Source organism: Dermacentor variabilis, chromosome 2 (assembly GCF_050947875.1).
Source record: "Dermacentor variabilis isolate Ectoservices chromosome 2, ASM5094787v1, whole genome shotgun sequence".
In the NCBI taxonomy this organism is placed as follows: Eukaryota; Metazoa; Arthropoda; class Arachnida; order Ixodida; family Ixodidae; genus Dermacentor; species Dermacentor variabilis.
The window spans coordinates 91,957,264-91,975,951 of record NC_134569.1 but is presented as its reverse complement, the minus strand read 5'-3'; the positions used below and the strand labels follow the sequence as shown (position 1 = coordinate 91,975,951).

At 49.9% G+C, this 18,688-nt stretch overlaps 1 protein-coding gene across 2 annotated transcripts in view; it reads left to right on the top strand.

The window, feature by feature from the left end:
- Positions 1-18,688, top strand: part of ck (unconventional myosin-VIIa ck) — a 197,795-nt gene that overhangs the window by 84,660 nt on the left and 94,447 nt on the right. For both annotated transcript variants that reach the window (XM_075681294.1, XM_075681293.1), the window contains exon 2: positions 8,455-8,512. In XM_075681294.1, the coding sequence (XP_075537409.1) occupies positions 8,495-8,512 (18 nt within the window). In that variant the 5' untranslated portion in view covers positions 8,455-8,494. The remainder of the gene's footprint in view (positions 1-8,454; positions 8,513-18,688) is intronic.

Sequence of the window (18,688 nt, the reverse complement as noted above, 5' to 3'; positions counted from 1 at the left end):
AATTACCCTGTCGCGCAGCTGACTGCGCGTATTCAAAAAAAGGACTCGCGCGGTGTGTTGTCCGCGTTTACACAATTCTCCCTGCGGGGCAGCCGCATGAATGCATGACACGCCCAGGAGACTGCATGGCAAAGCATGCGACCATCATGCACGCACGCGTGCGGAAGGCCCAGCAGCGCCCTCGGACCCTCTTTTCACGGCACGCGCTTTTTTGTTTGACCTATAGACTGCAGCGCCCTTTTGTGACTTTCTTTCGCATGCACGATGGGGAAGGCACGCCTTCTCGCCCATCCGTCATTCCTCTTTCTAAACTCTTTGTGCGCCCTCGGCACATTCGTACGGCTGAATCGTCGCTGAGCCGCGCTTGATGTTTGTGTGACCATGCACCAGCGCGAGTTGGCCCTTTCTTTCTTTTTTTTTTTTTTCGGCCTTGCGCGACAGCCGCGATGCAATTGCAGGAAACTGTCCTCCTTCGTGTCCTCGCGGCGAAGCTCGCTGGCTGCGCCTCGTTCACATCGTCTCCCCTTGATTCCTCCTCCTCCTTTTTTTCCCCGTGTTTAAGCGCTAGGTCGTTCGTGGTCGCAGATTGCCGGGGTATTGCAGCGCCGTTACGTATCTGTTATGAAAGTGAGGTTGACTGATATCCGTGCTGGTTGGTCCCGTGCATGTTACCTCTGTTTCGTGTGGTCAACTCTGGTGAAATCTGGAATGTGTGTTTTACCTGTTCCAATTCTACGTTGAGCTTTTGGACTAATCCGCGGGCGTGATTTTGCAGAGTCATTCTGAGACACTCGATAAACTTTGGCCTCCAGATCATCATGTGTGAAGAAGTCGTCCGGATACAGTAGCAAGACAAAACGTAGTATTTGCATAAATAAATAAATAAATAAATAAATAAATAAATAAATAAATACCTTACATACCTTCAGAAAGACATCATGTAAGGGGGGAAGTACGTTAACATATTCGTAAGAAATTAGTAAGCGAAAAAAAAGTATCAGTACAATAAAAAACATTCACGCAATGTAGAAGTATGGAACATTAATACGATATTATAAAATAGAATATCAGGAGGAATAACATTAAAGATAGTAAACACAGTAACATAAATAAATGATCATTGAAATTCTTTTATTAGCTTGTAAAAAACGCAGGAAAGAAAACGTAGAAAGCAAGTTGTCTTAGACGGTTGAAACAGCATATTGATCGATTGTAAAATTGCGAAATAAACTCTGTTTCGATTGGCAAGCGGTGTTGTCTGAAAGAGCGTCTCATAAACGGACCGCAAGGGGCAAAACTGAAAAATTAAAAGCAATATTGTTACAGTGCATTTGTACGGGCCCATGCGCGCAAGAGGGAGACGAAGAAAAAGTGGTAGACTGTCTACTGAAGCTGTGGCCTTCGTACCAGCCTGCGCGTTTAGCACTAAATTTTTTCCTGTGTAAATAGTTGTAAGTTCGTGCGTCGGGATTCCTCTTCGTAACATTTGGTAGAGGGGCGGGGTAACGACACGGAACGGAGCTTCAGAGTGGCCCCGCTTCGATTCTTCACCGATGTCGCAGGAGACTGTGCCTGGTTCGGCAACGCCTGCGTCGACTCTCGTACTCGCGCATCCGCCTGATCCAGGAACCTTCTGTGTTACCGATGGCGCTGATGTCGACGATTGGCTGGAGATGTATGAGCGGGTGAGCAGCTACAACAAATGAGATCCCGCAGCGATACTGGCGAACATAATTTTTTTACTTGGCGGGAACAGCGCGAGTGCGGTTTCGATATCACGAAGCTGAACTTCGTGACTGGGAGACCTGCAAGCATAAGCTGCGAGATCTCTTTGGAAAACCGTTGGGTCCGATGGTCATCGCCAAGAAAGAGTTGGCATCACGAGTTCAAACGTCCACCGATGGTTACGTCATCCATATACAAGACGGGCTGGCACTCTGCGGCAAGGCTAACGCTGAAATGCCCGAGTCTGACAAAGTCGGGCATGTCTTAAAAGGTATCGCCAATGACGCCTTCTATCTACTGATTTGTAAAAATTGTACTTCGGTTAATGACACGATCACGGAGTGCAAGCAGCAGGTGAAAAACCGTCGTATTTATCAGTCATTTGCACGACTTCCCAATGCGGTTGCAACATCGTCTTGTGATGACCGACAGGGCTTTCCTGCATGGTAGCAGCAGCAGCAGCCTTCAGAGCAGCTGACGAAGATCGTGCGCCGTGAGCTGGAAGCCATGTGTACCGCGGCTCTGTACCCACCTGTTAGCGATACATGCGCTCCTGTGGTTCCCCTTGTTCGGGCTATTGTGCGCCAAGAACTCGCCAATGTCGACTCGCATTCAGTTTGCACCGTGGCCAGTTTCTGGTCAACCGAAACGACCTTCGCTCGTGCATACCCAAAATAAGTGGGTACTCTCGAGGTTCTCGCAACATGGCTGAGTGGCGAACACCGGATGATCGACCTATTTGCTTCAGTTGTCACCGCGTTGGTAATGTCGCCCGCTACTGTCGCAACCGCTGGTCCTCGATGCCGTTCTCGAACAGCCCTCGTCCAGACAGCAGTTTTCGCCTCTTCCAGCCGCAAGCCGAGCCGAACCTGCGCGCCACGGCCGGTACGACCACATGGTGCCGTCGTTCACCGTCGCCGAGCAGTCGCCAGTCCCGTTCGCCGCAAAGCCGTCGCCCGTCTTCCAGGTCACCTCAGTCCCGTCGGCTGTCGCAGTCTTTCCGACCTTGGCGCATAACTTCGGAATGCGAAAGCACCCGTGTACTTAGGTGCACGCTAAAGAACCCCAGGTGGTCCAAATTTCCGGAGACCCCACTATGGCGTGCCTCATCATCAGATAGTGGTTCGCTGCACGGCGCTGCTGTCAGTTGTGGAAGATGGCGGTTGTGCTTCGCACCTGCACGTCGTACGCGCAAATAACGAAGTGTGGCAATCAGAACCGCCGACAAGCTCCGGTCATTTCACTGGGATAGTCTCGTCCACCGACCATACAGTCCGGACCTCGCCCCTATAGTGATTTCCACGTTTTCGGTCCGCTGAAGAAGTTCCTGGCAGGACAGCGATTTACGTGCAACGATGAAGCCAAGACAGCAGTCCGACAGTGACTCCCATGCATAGTCAGCCGGATGAATTCTACTACAGGAGCACCTCAAATTTAGTGCTGCAATGGGACAAACGTCTGAACAGGTGTGGGGACTATGTGAAAAAATAGTGTAAGGTACGTAGGGCAGTACGTACATTTGTAATTACCCGTGTGCACCTTATTCTAGCTAATAAAAAAAAAGGGAGGGGGGGACAAAGACTTCCTGATTCGCCCTCGTACAGAGTCCTTAGACAAAATATTCTTGTTTTATTCCTCCTTCTTTTTCTTACACATGAACATAGCAGCAATTCGTATAGGACTAGTGAGGGTGACGAAACGAAAAGCCATTTGTATTCCTTAGCGGCACATTTGGTCCAACTCGGGGTCGCGCGAATCGCGGTTCCGTGTCCGTTACTTGCGTCACTTCGCGTAGTGCGCCTTATAAGCTCGAGAAAGTCGCAAATATTGCACGCGTTTTCGTTTCGCAGGTACACAGCGAGGGGCGCGTGAGACGTACGTCATCCACACTCAACAAAAAGAAAACGAGAGCAGCGCACACAGAGCACCCACGCGGCCGCGTTGATCGGTCCTCTCAAAGGCCAACGGGTGGCCACCCACCGTCACGTCGGTCATTCGTCCGTGCCTTGCTCTTCCTCCGTTTCGAAAGCTCGCACGCTATGCGCGCCGATATGTATATGCGGCCGCTTTCTCTCCCGCGGGTCCCCCGTGCCTCCTCTCTTCCTGTGGCGCGCGCGCTCTCTTTTGCGTCGTTAAAGGGGCCTTTGTGTCTTTGGCGCGTGTTGTTTTTCTTTTGCTTTCCGCGACCCTTCATCGCCTCCCCCCCTTGCGCAGCCCGCGTTATAACACAGCCTCCGGCGGAGACGCGGTCTGCGCGACCCGGCTTCTCGCTTGGATGGTCCTGTTGTCGCTGTTACGACAGCGTCACCGAGTCGCCGCGCGGAGCTAGCGCGAAGCGCTGTGACCCTCGCTGGCCGCCGCCGCTGCTGCGGAAGTTTTGGCGAGCAGGAAGTCGCTTCCGGCCTGTGTGTTACGATATGTCCATTCGCGCAGAGTGGCTGACGACTGCGCTCGCTGCGTGCGCAGGCGCACAGACGTGTGCGCGGCCCTGCAGGCCACGGTGAAAGCCTGTCGGTGCGCGTGGCTTTCGTACGCATTAGAGCTTGCGCGACTGCGTAAGTGCGCCTTTCGGTGCTTGTGCGTGCGCGGAGCCCATTGTTTGCGCATGAGGCGCGCGGACTTTTGCGCCGGACGCGGTCGCCGGACAATTGCGGTCAGTGTGGCTATAGAGTATACAGCGGTGGGGATGCTGCGGAGGTCAGTCGCTAACGGACGTGCGAGCGATGGTCAGCAGCGTGGCTTTCCAGCGACGCGAGGTCTTCACCGTGACAGGGCCTGTGAGACGGTACGCATTCCGGAACTCGTGCGCAGACGATGAGATCGAAGGCGGCAGGAAGCGATGTATGCCAGAGAGTGAAAAGAGAAAACAGGAAGTCGTGTCCCTACTGTCAATTCTTTTTGCGAATTTGTCGCTGTAGATAGGAACGCTTACTCAGTAAGGAGTAGGGGACACTTAGTGAGGCATTAAGTATGGGATCCGGCTTTGGATACGTGTCTTTCAGAAATATATACTATCCACAGGCATATTTCATATTGCGAAGTTCGTGAGATCCGTTTTTCTTCTTCGTCTTTTTCTTTATTTTATTTTTATTTGTCCCATCTGCAAATGCGCGAATACTGTACTGCCGCATTGGAAGCATTCTCAGTATTGTTCGGGACACGAAGCCCCATATTTGAGCTGAGAACTCGTCGTACAATATTTGCCAGAAGTTTTGCAAATATTTGCCAAAATTTGCCAGATATTTGCTAGAAGTTTCGAAGTCATTGTGTATTTACTCGTGACCGGGCTCGTGAACGGGCCGCTAACGAGAGTATACGGCCCCTGCAGAGGTTTCATTTGTCTGTGGCACGAGAGATTGCGAAGAACAGTGTTCAGTCGGTCTTCTGAGCCTCGGCTGAGCGCGTCAGGCGCGTGCTATATATACAACGAGCCAAGGGCCCGGCGACAAATCTCGTCGCCTGCGCGGAGTGGCTTAGAAACATACTTTCGGCAAGCATCGTTCTTGCCAAGTTGTTTAGACCACAGTTCTGTCAACACCCTCCACAATAGAGGCGTCTGATGCGCCAATCTTTAATGGTTTTACGATATGCGGCCCGTATATAAAGATAAGTCAGAGAGCACGGCAGTCTCCGTGCGCCGGCGACCCTGTTCTTTCCGATCGTCGACGGAGACGCCACTACGAACGGACGCCTGTGAGACCGCTTCCTGACGCTATAGGATATACACGACGTGGCCGATAGCCGGCGTCCTATAAAAGGGTATTTCATGGCTGAGAAATCCCCGCAATAAGAGACCTTCGTATTTTTTTTTTTTTTCCAGCGCCGCTATTTTGGGAAACGAGGCCGAAGCGCTCTCGCATATTGCAGGCAATGCTCGCCGCGCGTCTGTACTTAAAAAGAGAGTAAGAAAAAGGAAGTGGTTACAATTATCTCGGTTATAGAGGGAGTCGGCGGCGGCGGCGGTCCTTCGCGAGTAAATAAATAAAAAAAATGCAGAATGAAATTGGCGTGTAACCTTGTTGTCGAAACATACGGCGCGCGTATACATAAATGTAGGTCGGCTGGGCTAGCTACAGGGCGTGTAACGTGTGGCAGCGGCTAAGCGCAGCCGAGTTTGAGTGATACTGTACATTCCGGACGCGCACGAAAATGGCTCCGGGGGCCGTTTGCGGACCCACGACGAGCCACGCGGGAGAGTATACAGCGCGTGCGTCGGAAAGTGCATACATCGGCGAGCTGCATACGAAATCAATGGACAGCGTGTGCGCCTTCGATTGCTCATAAAATACTGCTCTTATGTAGGACCGTCCCCGTTTACTGTGCGCGCTCTCAACGCAGCGTATCTGCGTTCTTAATGATCGAGCAGCGCGTTCAACTGCGAAGCGATGGGGCGTTCGTGTGAATATACATGGATACACCAAGATGGCTGCCGTCGCGCCACGCAGCAGCTGTAGATGCGATCGCTTGTCAGACAGTCCGGGGTATATATACGTAATCATCGGGTGTGGTCGTCCGTCGAGGTAATTAACCTTCAGCGTCACGCCTCGCGCCGTCATTGCTGGCATCTGTTTTATATACAGAGAGAGTGGAGAACCGTTATAACGAACATCTTGCGTGTATATGTACGATTGTTTGTCTCGTCTGCGTCTGCTCTGGTTTTACTGCGCACACGTTCTTGTCGAAGCGCAACCTCGTGTCAACTCGCTGTCTTGTGGGAGCTGAAGCGCACTCGCTTACCTTTTTTCATTTGTAATTTATTTTCGTCGATGTTTCAATGTTATTCGCCAGTTGCGTGAACATCTCTGCATTTAGCGGTCGGCATATACGATCCCATTTCGCGCGACACAAAACGGAAAAACTATTCATGCATGGCAAGCTGAATGCTTCGGAATTATGCTACGACCAATGCCGGATTTAAGGTGGGGGCTATGGGGGCTGCAGCCCCGGGCTCCCAACTTTCATGGGCTCGACCATCTGGGGAAAAAAAAAAAGTGCTGAGCATGCTTGCTGCCCACGTTGCAAATACGTACACTGTAATGTATGTGTGTAGAATTGTACATACGTTTTGTTGAATGTTATGCATTTATAACTTGAAGGTTGAATGCCTAATAAAATTGTTCTTGTTTTGAAGAATATGCTCTTCCGTTTTTTTTGTTTTTTTTGTCCCTGCATCTTGCCGATGCGGCACTTCGACTAATTGTGAATTTGTGATGGACTAACGCTTGAAACATACAAACGCGTGTACGTCAGATAACAACCGTAAAATAATACTAGAAACCCCGCCAGGAAATTAGTTTCCTGAACCCATAAAGATGATGTATACTTTATGACTAATCAGTGAACGTAACATGTGGGCTTCGAAAAATTCGGCGTCTTAAACCAGTCATCATCATCGTCGTCGTCATTATGGTCCCAAGGATGCAGTTAGCCCCGGGCCCCGCAATTTCTGAATCGGGCACTGGCTACGACGCTTCTGTAAGGACAAATAATAATAATAATAATAATAATAATAATAATAATAATAATAATAATAATAATAATAATAATAAGACGAAGAAGAAGAAGAAAACACAATTTTCGGTGTATGCGATAACGAACTTTCCTGTGACAAAAAAAAAATGAGAAAAAAAAAAACGAACAAGGGCGTCGCGGTTGTCTTGAAAAAACGCGCCTTCGTGGAGCCACCATTTTAACGGGTATGAATACATGCGATATATTTACGTTCCCGAAAATATGAAACAATTTTGGAAGTCTTCTTGATTTCGATTATTTGCGTGCCAACGGCACTGTTCGTGAATAGTTGTTCATTTCGGCGTTTATTTCGCGAAAATTCGGCTCGCAATAACGCGGCATCCTTTTCACGGCGTACGTCGCAATGCCGATCCTCGGGATTTGCCAGCCCAGAAGTGCCGCGTCAATCGCGAACGGAAACTACAGTTATACGAACGGCCTTGTAAATCCAGCCCGGGGTTCCATATGTTAACAAGAGATATGCGATGACCCGAATAAGCGGACGAGCTCATACGGTATTTACTCGTTTGAGACCTGCTAATCATGTAAGGGCCGCATCCTGATTGGGAGATCGAAAACTCGAATTAAGTTTAACTAAATAGTCACGTCGACGCTTTCAGCAGTGCATAGGAAGTCCAGGAATGGTGATTGCGTAACTTAAAGAAAGAAAGAAAGGAAGAAAGAAAAAGGTTCTGACCTGATTGGATTGTCACTGGTTGCACACGCTGGGCTGTAGTTGTGGCTGTGTCGGCAGTTAGCGATAAGCTTGACTGGCGTATGGTCCGTATACCTGTCAAGATATAAATTTATTTTATGTGCGGGTCTTTTTATTAGTAGGCTGTTTGTTTGTTTAGCGTTGTAGTTGACACCCACCAGCTTCTTGCACGTACGTTCCAAATTATGTATGCCGCTTTTTTTTAGAAGTTTAACCCCTTATAAATATAGATTTAGATGCGATATAAACTGTACAAGCAGTCTATCGCATGCACAATGTGCCAACGTAACATAAACATATCACACGGACGCCTCAATTAACACCCAAACTCTGGAATAAAGTCGAGAGGCCGGCACATCACAATCGCCGAAATAGCAAAGAAAGCTGAGACTAAATTAGTACCGCTTCCTGTACTATATTTTGTCGCTTTTTTGTCGTATGCAGCGCGCGTTGTTTTCGATACTTACCTGCATTTCTTATTTTGGTTTCCTTCTACTTTCCAGGCAGGACTTCAAGCTTTGATGCTGAACTCCTCCTGCCAAGATGGTCATAGTTACGCGGGTGAGTATACACGACAACCCTCGGCGCTTTCAGTTTGCCATTTTGCAAACTCATTAGCTGAAGGTATAGATATATGATGGCGCCCTGAACAGAATACACCTATAGCTATTGCGCTTCTTCAGCTTTCCGCGAAAGAAGATAAGCAGAAAGGAGGCAATGGATGCCAAGTGTCCTAAGGCTATATCCACCTGCACTAAACACATCCCCCTCATTTTGAAGGAGTAGTCATTTTAAGTGCTGACATTTCAAAACGCTCGATCAAGTGTGCGCCATTCAGTAACATATACGCGTGCCTTCGAAATATATGCGCGAATATAAATCGCTTCGGGCCGTCAAGAACGGCCGAATTAAGTGAAAGAAATACATTGGAGCGGCCGAAAAGTCGAGCGGACAGTAAATTCGTTAATAGATATTTTCTGCTACTATGCTGTTCAGCGCAAATCACATTTAATGCGTTTTGGTGCCAGCTCTCAGTGCGCGAGTGAGGGCTGTACTCGTAATGCTGGAACCCACGATCTTTCGCATTCCGCGGTGATTTCTCAATGCCAATTAAGCTACGACGGCAGCGGTTCCCAAGTTCATGTACGACGCTGCGGTTGAAAGGACGTTCCACATCCGGCCGGCGTGGCCGTGAGTGCCGCTGGCTAACACTCCCGGGCCAGGGCTCGATGTAGTTAGTACACATAACGGCTTTTGAGCGATACGCCTTCGGTACCCTGGGCGGCGGAAAACCCTGCCGAGCGCTCTAACAAGTACACGACGGCCGCGTTTTGCGCCAGCGTACATACAACTAACGCTTGCATAGCAGAGCCGCGCCCTCGCATAATATATGCGTGGTAAAAATTATTAGTGTCGTGCAGTTACTCTTGATGTAAGCTGCGTGCTTCCCTAGATAGCGGGAAAGCGTCTTAGCCTGCTCCGAGGCTTTGTAAGAACGTTCGAGGCGGCACTATAGAGCTCTTTTGTTTTCCTGGTGCGACGCATTCATCGTGGTGTGTCATCCAGAACACAATGGGAAGAAGATGGACAACGGCGCCCATACTCGCAACAGAAACACTTCTTTAAAAACCGCACGACTGAATGGCTTCGAACAGCCCTCACCCAAGTCACGCATGCGCGAGAAACTCACGAGGAAAGAATATGCGGACAGCATTGCTAATCACACACGGCTTCCTAAAGGTGCATATCTTTAGCGGACAGTGCAACCGGTGAACAGCTGGCAATATCATCCGAGGTCTTGAAGATATGGTATGCTTCCGTAACTTCCTAAGACACCACGATAATTTTGTACCGGCTAGCCTGAATTTCTGGGGTTTTCTTTCTTTTTTGCTCACGTGGGTTTCTGTAAACGTAGCAAGGACTCGGGGTCTCGTAACTGCTGTTTATTCGCAGTAATTGAGCTAAGGAAATTAATATAACACGAGAGTCTGGGAAATTCTCGTTTGTTTCTTGATTTATTCATTTTGAAGCGCAAAATTATATATATATATATATATATATATATATATATATATATATATATATATATATATATATATATATATATATATATAATATGGACCATATAAGCCTACAGACAAAGAAGTCAACGAAAGCATCGGGGCGTAATTAACTATGGTTGAAATGTAGAGATAATGAATAAAATGTACATGAAAGTGGACTAAAAAGACAACGGTGCCGCCGGTGGGAGCCGAACCCACGACCTCCGCATTAAAAGCGTGCGTTGCGCTGTACCAGTCGTGCTACGGCGACGCACTATAGCGCACTGAGAGCCGGCTCTCCGAGCTGCATTTGACGTGCACGATTAGCCTGCGCGTATTAGTTGCTCCTATAGAGCAACGTCGGGAAATCCGCCACGTTCGTTGCCTTGATCGTTGTCGATGCGCAAGAACCAGAAGGCAACGCGAGATTGAGGCCGAAGATATATATAAACCGTGGTTTGCCCGAGGCGTGTTACTCACGCTGTGTAGCTTCGGGAACTTTCGATCGCGTTCGCCCTTGAGCAGCGACGCTGTTTTCCCGCTGCGATGTATGTGTATACAGGGTGTCCCAACTATCATGCACCAAGATTTTCTTTTTTTTAATATGCCAATGCCACGTAGCTGGACATAACCAAGGTAATGTTGTTCGCCGTCGCTTGGAGATACTCAGATTATTTTTCTTTCTTTTTTTTTCTTTTTTTCGAGCGTGAAAGAAGCACGCGAAATTGCCGCGTGACTGGCCGCTCGAGGCAGTTTGCGTCTATTTGCGGGCTTCTTTCGCGCTCGGAGAAACGCTATGTAGCACGTATTGAGCAGTAGGAAGCTGTGTCTGGAATTTTAACGCGACAGCGTTAAGGAGCTCGTGTCGCAGAAAAGCCGGTGTCGGCGGCGTTGGCCGTGAGCGATAAATCCCAGCAGGCACTTCATGAATAAAAAACAACTTGCAAGATGGGCTGGGTGGGAATCGAACCAGGGTCTCCGGAGTGTGAGACGGAGACTTTACCACTGAGCCACGAGTTTTTTTTTTTTCTTTACTTCCAATGTGACAACACAAAATAGAGAAACCAACACAAAAATGTTAAATGCGCCAACCAGTAGCTTGTTGACGCGACATTGCTAAAAATGTTTTAATGACACTAGGTCATTAAGTACAGTTCGATGCTTCAAAGCGGTACGAAAGCGCCTCTAGTGAACGCGGTGTTGCCTTAGAAACGAGCTGTTTCTATAGCTCAGGCGTGCGTCGCTTGCTCAGGCGCACATTTCGTTGTCGCGCCGAACGCTGCGTTGCTCGACGCTCACCGCGTCCGATGCGGGGCGCGTAGTCGCTGCGCCGTAGCCCATTGTCTTACAGCCCTTGGCGGGTCGACGAGAACGCTGTCGCGTTCCACTCTTAAAGGCGAAGCTTAAGCGTCCTCCAATTTTTCATGTTGCTCTACAATTTTCTCATTGGCATCTTTCATCTAACTATAATGTTTGAGAAGTTGATTAATTAATACTAATTATCCAACTGGGCGGATTGCAAAAAATTATCTGAGTATCTCCAAGCGACGGCAGGCAAGATTACCTTGGTTCTGTCCGCTACGCGGCATTTTCATATTTTTAAAGTTTGGTGCATGATAGATGGGACACCCTGTTTAAATAGGCGCATGGCAAGAGAGAGAGAGAGAGAGAGAGAGAGAGAGGAGATAGATAGATAGATAGATAGATAGATAGATAGATAGATAGATAGATAGATAGATAGATAGATAGATAGATAGATAGATAGATAGATAGATAGATAGATAGATAGAGAGAGAGAGATCTTGAAGAGACTTTCGAGAGCAAATTCAGGTCTCTCTCGCACACCGTAGCGCTGACGTACAGTCAACCGCAAAAGGATCCGGACCACGGGATCTAAGAAAACGTTGAATTTCCGAGAAGTTTGTGACCGTGCGTAGCTAGTAAAACCTTACAACACTGCGTTGTTCGCGTATATACTAGTACTGTCGGTCCAGGCTGTATTCCGAGGCTGAGGAAATATTCACCTTTTTCTCATATCCCGTGGTCGGTGAATTTTTGCCGTAGGCTGACTGTACGCGTTCTTGCTAATCAATAAATATACGTTGATCTGCTTTTTTTTTTCTTCGAAAATGTTGCCTAAAATGAGCTACCGGCCTATATCCGTGACCAAAGAATCTCGACCGATATTTGTAAAAAAGAAAGAAAGAAAGTAGCAAAAGCACCGAGCTAATGGAGTTCCTCCGCGTCGCGCCCGCCGTAAAGCCATTCGGGAGATTATCCAAACTATAGCTTTAAGAAATGCTACATATCCAACGCGCTCGGCGGGCCCGAGGAGCACGTCTTTTTGGGGGTGCCGAGTACGCCTGCGGAGCATTCGACCATGATGACTTCCTTGGCAGTTCCGACGAAGATGCAGCTTGTTGTGGCACCGAATAGTGAGATTTAGTATATAGTTGAGCTTACGGTAAATAAAGGTGTGCCATGTTCCAAGTTCCTCGCTTTACCAAAAATATATGGGTCGACCTATATTCGAATCATATTTTTATGTCTCGCCGAGTTCAATATATAGGGGTCGACTTAGTTCGCGTTCGACCTGTATTCGAGTAAATGCGGCGTACGCTGTTGGAATCGCACCGCTGGCACGAGTTGTTGGGAACTCGGCGCTGACGCCCGTTGTTGCACCTGGGTCGCAAGCCCCAAGGGTAGCGTTGGCCTGGCGGCCTGGGGCACAACTGGAAGCATCCGAAGGTCCCGGCAAAGCATGAGTCGACTGGTAACAACAAAACAACTTGTTTATTCTAACATCGCAAAGAGTTGCCGGTCAGGTTGACCGAAGTAGAGAGACGGGAGTGCACGTTACTCAACAGAAGAAATCAGAGCCTCCCTTGGCGTCCGGGGGCACCTGCTTTTATACTCTCGCAGTTGAGGGCAAGAAGGAACCCCTCTATAGACGAGCACGTGACTGTGCCGCTCGGACACAAAGGGATGAGAAGGTGGCGCAGCCGTCGTGCCGGCGCCGTTCGGGCACAATGGGAAGAGAAGGTGGCGCATACGTCGTGTCGGCGCCGGTCAGACCCCCTCGCTTCACAGTTGGGGGAGCTCCTCTCCCCGGCTGCCGCGCTTCGACAAGCGTGGGCACCAACATGCACATACACACACACACGCACATGAAGACACGTGGCATTAGAACAGGCCTGGACGCGCTTGGCGGGGAGGCGTAGCGGCGGCGCCGAACGGGCCAAAATGTCTGCCGCTTTGAACGAAGCCCCCGCGTCCGTTGCATCCGCGCCGGCTATACCGCGCGTCGTAGGCGAAACGTAACAGACCGCCCCGCCGGGGGAAGGAGATCCCGATGGTCAGGGGACTGCATCCGCTGTCCGGAGGGATGTCGCTCGATGATGCTCATAACCGAAGTCGGGCGTCCCTCGACGTTTCTTGAGCGCAGCGCACAGAGAAGGCCTCGTTCTCTCGTTCAGGTTCGCACAGGACACTGCAAAGTGACTTCGGTAGAGTTCACATTTTTGTTCTCGTTCCCGACAAGCGTTAGAACTACGCTGAAACTCAACCGCTCAGTCAGCAAGCACGGCACAACCCTCACTAAGCCCTGCCAGGCTCTTTCCCCTTCTATACCACTGCCTAGTTCCTTACAGTAGTCTAGCAGCACTCAGAACGCGTCCACAAATTGGAAAATTGCACTAGAAAGAACATCATCACTTTGAAACACTACACAAAAGCAATATGTTAAAAATCCTGCCTCAGGAAGAAAAACATCAGTAACAAACAATTTTGAGGCTGATTCCTACGTTAGGGGCTTCGACTTAAGCCATCGGCGTTACCGTTGAGACTCCCCTTTTTGTAACACACCTCAAAGGAATATTGTTGCAAAGCGAGGCTCCAGCGCAGGAGGCGGCCATTTTTGGGAGAGATGGTCTGCAGCCATTGGAGAGGGCAGTGATCCGTCTCAATGATAAACCTCGAGCCGGCTAGATAGCATGACAATTTCTGAACGGCCCACACGAGACACGCACACTCTTTCTCGGTGGCGCTGTACGCCTGCTCACGACTGGTCAGCTTACGACTAGCATACAGGACGGGGTGTTCTACTTCTCCATTTTCCCGTTGGCACAGTACAACGCCCATGCCTCGCTCACTAGCATCGCACTGAACTACGAACCCTTTTGTGTAGTCTGGCGATCGTAGCACAGGCTGGCTTGTTAGGGCGCTCTTTAGGGCGCTCAAAGCTCTTTCCTTTGTCTCGTCCCAGACGACTGTTTGCGGCTCTGTCTTTCTTAGAGCATCCGTCAGGGGAGCCGCGATATCAGAGTACCTGGGGATGTACCTCTGATAGTAGCCGGCGACACCTAAGAACGACCGAATATCGGTCTTCGTGCGCGGTTGCGGGAAGTCTCGCACAGCGGCCACCTTTATTTCAGAGGGGCGGCGACGACCCTGACCAATCACGTGACCGAGGTAGACAACCTCGGCCTGTGCTAACTGGCACTTGGGAGCCTTGACTGTCAAGCCCGCTTCGCGCAGGCGGGTTAATACTGCCCGCAAGTGTGCCATATGCTCAGACCAGGATGCGGAGAATATCGCTACGTCGTCTAAATACGGTAAAGCGAATTTTTGCTGTCCCCGGAACACTTTATCCATGAGGCTTGAAAAACAGTATGGCGCGTTCTTCAAACCAAAACTCAACACTTTAGGACGGAATGTTCCCATTGGTGAAGAGAGAGAGAGAGAGAAAATAATGCAGAGAAAGGCAGGGAGGTTAACCAGAGGTAGTTCCGGTTGGCTACCCTGCGCAGGGGGAAGGGTTAAGAGGGATAAAAAGAGAAACAGAGTGGAAGGGGGAGATAGAAAGAAAGGGAGACAAGCACGAACAAAGCGCGTACACTACAGAACGGTAGGGGGCGGCATTCTTAGAGTCTGTCGTGAAGCCCCGTAGACCGCAAGAACGTTAATAGCGCGAATAAGGCCTTCAACGCGGATGTTCTTTCGGAGCATTGGCCTAAAGCTTTTAGTTCTGAAAGTGGACGATTGTCCAGCTTGTCCAGTACCCTGCACATCACTTGTCTCTCAGCACTGTATCGCGGGCAGACACAGATAATGTGTGCGAGCGTCTCGTCGATGTTACATGTGTCGCACGTGGGGCTGTCGGCCATTCCTATGAGGAAAGCATAGGCGTTTGTAAACGCAACGCCGAACCACAGACGGTAAAGCATGGTCTGTTCACGTCGTGGTAATCCTGGCGGGAGGTGCATCCGTATGTCCGGAGACAACGAACGCAACCGACACATGGTGAAAACATTTGAGTCCCACAGGGGCAAAGTACACTCACGGGACATCAATCGCAGCCCAGCCGCAGCGTCTGTTCGCGAAAGCGGAATGAAGACTCGTTGACCACTTTCATGTGCCGATCGGGCGGCTTCGTCGGCTTGGTCATTCCCGCTGATGTTACAATGTCCTGGTAGCCACTGAAAGATTATGTTGTGTCCCTTATCATAGCTTTGATGATATATGTGCCGAATTTCTGAGGCCAGTTGTTCATTGGGTCCGTGGCGCATTGGGCTTCGTATGCACTGAAGGGCTGCCTTGGAGTCACTGAAGACTGTCCATTGTTGCGGTGGTTTCTGCTTAATGAAATCAAGTGCAGCACGGAGCGCCGCGAGTTCTGCACCCGTTGATGTGGTCACACATGAAGTTCTTTCTTAACTTGATTTCCTCAGATTGTGCCGGGATGATGACTGCAGCAGCAGCGCTGTTGAGTTTTACTGAGCCATCTGTGTTCATTTCACCCATTGGTGAAATGAACGCCGCATACCTACTAGCCTCTTCTGTAAGTGGAACCTGCCAATAACCCCTGACAAGATCTAGGGTGGAAATAAACTGAGCGCTACTAACTTACTCAAGGCGCTCCTCGATGTTAGGGATCGGATAAATTTGATCCTTAGTGATGGAATTAAGCCTGCGGTAGTCGACGCAAGGGCGAGGTTCCTTGCCCGGTACCTCAACTAAAATCAAAGGGGAGGTATAATCACTCTCACCTGCGTCAATTAGCATTTTCTTTACCTCAGCCTCCATAATATCGCTCTGGCGGGGTGACACCCGGTACGCCTTGGATCGTACTGGCTCTGGGGAGGTAAGTTCTATATCATGAGTAAGGACAGAAGTCCTACCAGGCCTCTCAGAGAACAGACCTTGAAACTCTTGTAAGAGCTGGTGTAGTTCGATTTTCTGCTCAGGCGACAGCGATGCTCTACTGATTAAGTCACTAATGACTTGATCGGTGTCTTCCCTGTTCGTCACTGAGCCTAGTCCCGGAAGCTCGACCGGAAGCTCTTCAGGAACGTTTACCATCATGCACACCACTGCTTCCCTTTGTCTATAAGGTTTGAGCAGATTACAGTGGTAAACTTGCTGTGCTTTTCGCTTTCCTGGCAGACTTACCACGTAGTTAACGTCCGACAGTTTCTGAACAATTCGTGCTGGGCCCTCCCACTGCACGTCTAGTTTGTTGTTTAGCGATGTGCGCAATATCATGACCTCATCGCCCACCTCAAAACGACGGGCCCTGGCGGTCCGATCATAATAAACCTTGGCCCTCTGCTGGGCCTTTGTCATTGCTTCACCTGACAACTCCTGTGCCCTTCTTAAGCGTTCGAGGAGCTTAAGCACGTACTCCAGCACGACTGGGTCGTCGCCCCTGCCTTCCCACGATTCTCGAAGCATGCGAAGCGGAGATCGCAGCGAGCGACCGTACACCAGCTCAGCTGGCGAAAACCCCGTAGCCGCATGCGGCGCGGTCCGTAATGCAAACATCACCCCAGGCGGACACAGCTCCCAGTCAGTTTGATGTTCAAAACACAATGCTCCGAACACGCGCTTCATGACGGAGTGGAGCTTCTCAACGGAATTCGACTGTGGGTGGTACACTGAGCTGTGTAACAGCTTTACCCCACACCTTTCGAGAAAAGTTGTCGTCAAAGCGCTAGTAAACACTGTGCCCTGATCTGATTGGATTTCCGCAGGAAAACCAACTCGCGCAAATATGGACAGTAGTGCATTGACTATCTCAACTGAGCTGAGTTCTTTAAGCGGCACTGCTTCAGGGAACTTTGTCGCTGGGCAGATCACAGTCAAAATGTGTCTGTACCCCGTGGCTGTTACCGGCAGAGGTCCCACTGTATCAATAACGAGCCGTCTAAAAGGCTCCGTAATGATAGGTACCAATCTCAACGGCGCCCTCGATTTGTCCCCTGGTTTGCCCACCCGCTGACAGGTGTCACATGTCCTCACGAAATGGTCTGCGTCCCGAAAACACCCTGGCCAATAGTACTCTTGCAAGAGACGGTCCTTAGTTTTCTTAACTCCTAGGTGTCCGGACCACGAACCCCCGTGCGACAAGCGCAACAGATCCTGACGATAGCATTGAGGCACGATCAGCTGATCGAACTCCACTCCCCTGCGGTCTAGATACTTCCGGTACAGGACTCCACCTCTTTCCACAAAACGCGCATTTTTCCTGGCGATACCTTCCTTGACATTGCAGCGCACGTTTTCTAGGCTGCCATCCTTCTTTTGCTCGGCTATCAAAGCCGACCGGCTGACTTTTAGCAACCTATCAAGTCCGTCTGACGTAGGCGCGATGAGCAAATCTGCATATAGCTCTTCTAACTTTCCCTTATCGGGCATTTCCTCTCCAGTATCTGGCGCCTTCAACGCTACAGGCTCAATTTTATTCAGTTCGGGCGTGCTCTGAATATCGGCTTGCTGCGCCTCTGACCCTTTTTCATTGTTTGATAACGTCGGCCCCGCAACTACCGCCTTTGCAGCGAGCTCCCGAACCTTCGATCTGGTTAAGGCCTGAACGCTAGCCTCACCAAACAAAAGCCCCTTCTCGCGCAGGAGGTGATCGGACCTGTTCGAAAATAGGTACGGGTACTGGGGAGGCAGCATAGATGACACTGCGGCCTCCGTCTCAAGTGCTCCGAAAGGTCCTTCAATAAGCACTTTTGCTACGGGCAGACACACACTATGAGCTTCCACGGCTTGCTTGATCCATGCGCACTCGCCCGTGAACATATCGGGTTCTACGTAAGACGGGTGAACTACATCCATTGTAGCTGCGGAATCGCGAAGCACTCGGCACTCTTTCCCGTTCACGAGGAGGTCTCGCATGTAAGGCTCGAGAAGCTTCATGTTCTCGTCAGTGCTGCATAATGACAAAAACACAACTTTTGGTTTTGTTTCCGGACACTGCGCCGAAAAGTGACCCGGCTTCTGGCACGTATAACACACGCGCGCTTGCCTCATCTCGAACCGCTTTCTGCGTTCGGCTTCGGCTGCCGTTTCCTTTCGTTCGTTTTGCCGCCGTCTCCGCCGTCTCCTTTCATCCGCACTACGTGTGTTCCCCTTGGCTCTCATGGGTGTGAACTTTGGCCTCTCAAACTTGGAGCCAAATTCACCCTTTTGACCGTCCTTAGCTCCGCGAGCCCGACGCGTCACAAACTCCTCGGCTAGCTCGGCGGCTTTAGCCACTGTACTAACGTCTGGCCTATCCAAGACCCAGTACCGCACGTTCTCCGGTAACCGACTATAAAACTGTTCTAGCCCGAAGCACTGCAGAACTTTATCGTGGTCACCAAACGCCTTCTCTTCTTTGAGCCACTCCTGCATGTTTGACATAAGCCTG